General features: G+C 38.8%; 1 protein-coding gene across 1 annotated transcript; it reads left to right on the top strand.

The window, feature by feature from the left end:
• The first annotated feature begins 610 nt into the window (after nt 1-610).
• Nucleotides 611-2,550, top strand: LOC117632615 (capsanthin/capsorubin synthase, chromoplastic-like). The gene has a single exon (XM_034366153.1). The coding sequence runs from the start codon at nt 706-708 to the stop codon at nt 2,197-2,199; it is 1,494 nt and encodes a 497-aa protein (XP_034222044.1). The 5' UTR covers nt 611-705; the 3' UTR covers nt 2,200-2,550.
• Nucleotides 2,551-4,910: the final 2,360 nt, after the last annotated feature.

Genomic DNA, 4,910 nt, shown 5'->3' on the forward strand with positions numbered 1-4,910 from the left:
TATCATCACACAATTAACCCAATAAAAAATTGCATAAAAATTAATTTATTTAGAACAAGGGTATTTTAGTAACCAAACTAATTTCAATTCCGATTCAAGGGAATTTAGTAACAATTTATAGGGAATCAGTATCATTTCTACTCCAATTCTAGATAGTTTATTAACCATCTTCAATGTGAATTCGGATCCTGACTCCTTCTCAATTCAATTCTTCTTCTCCCAATTTCGAATTAGTAAGCATACCAATGAAATGAAGAAAAATTTGTTTAATTCATTCAGATTCTAAAAGTTTTAATTGACCTTAAAAAAAAAAAATTGGACCGATAACATGACTATTTGTTTTGCCCTAGCCAAGGTCCATGAAAATATGATGTGTCCTTAATTTTCCGACTCCCTTTTTATCCACTTACACTCTATTTTTTTAAAATTATATGTTCTCACTCCTCTTTTGTTTACTTAAATTCTTTTTTAGCTTATAGTAAAAAGTATTTAAAAACAAAAGAGAGTGTAGGTGGATAAAAGGTGAGTGGGAAAATCACCACCCATGAATAATTTTGCTTTCTAAAAAAAAAAAAAGATAAAAAAAGAATAATTTTGTTAGTATGGAGTTTCAGATTCCATTCTGTCGGTATCCCCTTCAGCTGTTCTTCTATTAATAACGACTTTCCACTTCCCTTGGACTTTGTATCTCTCTCTCTCTCTCTAATGGCCACCCTTTTCAGGCCGTTTTCACCTCCACCAGCAGCAAAAGCTAGTCAATTCAATTTCTCTGATTCATCAAGCTCTCCATTTTCTTTTCCAAAAACCCATCACCCATCTTCAAGAAAATCTTTCTCCAAAATCCAAAGCAGCAAGTTTGGCAATTTCCTTGACTTGAAACCCGAATCAAAACCCGAGTTCTTCGATTTCGACCTCCCCAAATTCGACCCATCAAGCCGTTCTCGCTTGGACGTGATTATAATCGGCACAGGCCCTGCTGGGCTTCGTCTTGCAGAGCAGGTTTCAAGCTATGGCATTAAGGTATGTTGTGTTGATCCTTCACCCCTTTCTATGTGGCCAAATAACTATGGTGTCTGGGTCGATGAGTTTGAAAGCTTGAACCTTGAAAATTGCTTAGACAAAACATGGCCTATGGCTTGCGTTCATGTTGATGACAATAAGACCAAGTATTTGGACCGTCCTTATGGTAGAGTCAGTAGGAAGAAACTCAAGACTCTGTTATTGGAGAGATGTCTCTCCAATGGGGTTCAATTTCACAGGGCCAAGGTGTGGAAAATTCAGCACCAAGAGTTTGAGTCTTCGATTTTGTGTGACGATGGGAATGACCTCAAGGCAAGCTTGGTTGTTGATGCTAGTGGGTTTGCTAGCAGTTTTATAGAGTATGAGAAGCCAAGGAACCATGGGTATCAGATTGCTCATGGTATTTTGGCTGAAGTGGAAGAACACCCCTTTGATTTGGATAAGATGCTTCTGATGGATTGGAGAAATTCCCATCTTGGAAATGAACCTTATTTGCGTACTAGTAATTCTAAATTTCCGACGTTTCTCTACGCTATGCCATTCGATTCAAACTTGGTATTCTTAGAAGAAACTTCACTTGTTAGTAGGCCAGTGTTATCTTATATAGAGGTTAAGAAACGAATGGTTGCGAGGCTAAGGCATTTGGGAATTAGGGTGAAGAGGATAATTGAAGATGAGAAGTGTTTGATCCCAATGGGAGGCCCTCTTCCCCGGATCCCCCAAAGTGTGATGGCAATTGGAGGGGCTTCTGGGGTCGTCCACCCTTCAACTGGGTACATGGTGGCTCGGACCATGGCTCTAGCCCCGATATTGGCTGAGGCCATTGCAGAGTGCCTTGGCTCAACCCGAATGATTAGAGGGCAGCCACTTTATCATAAAGCATGGAATGGCTTGTGGCCAATTGAAAGGAGATGTGTACGGGAGTTTTACTCTTTTGGTATGGAGACTTTGTTAAAGCTTGATCTCGATGGGAGTAGAAGGTTCTTTGATGCTTTCTTTGACTTGGATCCTTATTACTGGCACGGGTTTCTCTCCTCAAGGTTGTCCCTTAGAGAGCTTGCTTTGTTGAGTTTATCGCTGTTTGGCCGTGCCTCTTTCCCATCTAGGTTCGATATTGTTACAAAGTGTCCTTTGCCTTTGGTTAAACTGATGGGTAATCTAGCACTTGAAGCTGCATAATACTGTAACACTTGGAAACAATTGCTTTTTGTTTCATTCTGTAATGTTGTTCGTGTTGTTAGCTTGGACTATACACATTGGTCCATTCCTTATACAGTATACTTTACCAGAATATTAGAGCTCTAGGTTCAAGTGCTCCTTGTTAAATGATTGGATTAGAACCTCATCTCACATTCCCTTAGTTTTCTGTTTACATCTCATATTCCCTTAGGTATCTGTTTCTGGTGTGTAAAACGCGATGGCACACAAGGGAGTGCGTTTCTAGTACATCTACTAGTGGTCCTGAATCTGCTTAAGCTTCTAAAGTATAGCGGTACCGAAAAATTTAATGCAACAGCATTCTCCACGAAATAACTATTTGTATGTTTGCTTTCGCACCCCAATTGAGAAAATTTGACCTGCTACATATTCATTGCCCCAAAAACTTGTTAAAATAGCAACACAACCATGATTTCCGTTTAAGAGAAACTGAATATGAAGGAAACATTGCAGCAACACACAAACTTTGATGGTTTCAAAAACAAACCTTACTACTGGAGATGAAAGAGATTTACCATGGAATTTCAGTGGTTATGGAAGGGGGTGAAGGGGTGGAGGACCTGGAAATGGCTGATCAGTTGGTGTGAAAGGTTTTTCAAATATGTAGTTGACTTCGTGAGTGAGTTGATTTTATTTGGTGGTGGAGAAGTTGGAGTTTGGGTGGCCTCTGAGTTGGTGGACAAATTGAGAGGTTTTCTTGAGTTGGAGGAGATGGTGTGGGTGCTGGAACAACAAAACGAATAACAAAACATAGGGTCAATTAGGCTTTGTAACCATGTGAGTTTGGTCATTTATCTTTTAAAGATTAACAAAAGAGTGTTGCTAAACGAACCCTAAAATTAACTAAGTACACCCCACTACCAAAGTATTTATTGAATTACTAATTTACCCTAATATAAAATGACTAAAAAGGATATATTGAATTGTGAAACAAATAATTTTAATAAGTACACTATATTCAACCTTCCCTGTCTAAATGCTCGAAAATGAATCTTAAAATCAAGGTAAGATGATATGATATTTACTGAGCTTTTACAAAATCGCTCTTATCAATCCTCTCCTCTCCTCTCTAGCCACATTAAGGAATGGTTTTTTCCTTTTGCTTCTCATTTTTACAACTAATATTCAATCTTGCAGGAAGGATGCCTACTTATAAAGGATGCCTGTTTCTATTATAAACTTCGTGAAGGCTATATTAAGTCAATGGCTATAAACTCATGGTATAAACCCAGGGCATTGAGAATTGGGGCCGAGTGCCGCCCTTGGCTGTACTCCTTCGTTTATAATGGATCTGGTAGATGCAGTAATAGAAGCCGCACCCTTAGGTCCTGCCTGTTCTCCCAGTGTTGTTTGACAGAATCAACCTCAGCGGCGGCGGTGGGTTAAGCAGCAAGGTGGGTTTGGTGTTTGTGATAAAGTGAATTAGGGTGTATCAGGGGTATTTTTGATAGTTAAATAGGGTGTACTTAGTTAATTTCACATTTTGATTAAAATATTATGGTGTACTTAGATCATATGGTGTACTCAGTAAATTTTATAGTTCGTTTAGCATCACTCTTAACAAAAACAACCATAATGTCGGACATCATTATAGCATTGACCCCCTCTAGTCTAACCGTCAAGTCAACCGTTGTTTATCCACGTAACACTTGGTGGACTCATTTATTTACGTAATCACTAAACCGATGTCATGTCAATGGATCAATGGATGCTATGTGGATAACATATAGGTAACCTCTATTTGAAGGGCTTCTCAAAGCTCAAAGAAAATCATCCCATAGAGAAAGAAAGCAACCTCCACCAGTGGTGTCAAATTAATACTCAAAGACAAAGATAAGCACTATGTGACACTACTCATGGTCCTGTTTGATTCAAGATCAAGCCTTGATCGCCATTGACAAAACCTAATTCCGATTCAAGATCAAAATGTTGATCACCCTTGAATCCAATTTTACTGTGGAGATCGACTTCTGTGCAGAACCTGATGTGTTTTTCTTTATTAGGTTTTTGCTTATCTTTTTTCTGCTTAAAATACCTTTATTTACGTACCTGCGAACATAATGAAAATACCTCCTTGCAAAAATTATAATTTACAACACTCCCCCTTGGAGACCACAAATGATATGGAATATGTCTCGTTAAAAACCTTGCCAGTAAAACCCAGTGGGACAAAAACTGGTCGAAGGGAAAAAGAGTACATAACCATGCGTAACATAAAATTCTGTGTATATTGACATGCGTGCGACACTGCCTCGTTAAAACCTTGCCAGGAAAAACCCAGTGGGATAAAAACCTGGACGAAGGAAAAAGAGTACAGTGTGGAAAGGTCTTTATGGATGGCACGCTCCCCCTGATGCTTGATAGAATATCTTGAAGCCATACTGTTGATCATTTGTCTGAATGTCATAGTGGACACTGCTTCTGTGAGTCAATCTTGAGCGACACTGCCTCGTTAAAACCTTATCAGGAAAAACCCATTGGGATAAAAACCTGATGAAGGAAAAAGAGTACAGTGTATGAAAGTCTTTATGAATACCATGTTCCCCCTGATGAATATCTCCCCCTGAAAACTTCATGACTAGCTGTTTCCAGTAAGCGACCATAGAGATTTTCAGAGTCCGCATATCTAATAACACTTGGGCTATTTATAATTTCACTCAAAAAAAATATGC

This window comes from Prunus dulcis, chromosome 6 (assembly GCF_902201215.1).
Source record: "Prunus dulcis chromosome 6, ALMONDv2, whole genome shotgun sequence".
Lineage (NCBI taxonomy): Eukaryota > Viridiplantae > Streptophyta > Magnoliopsida > Rosales > Rosaceae > Prunus > Prunus dulcis.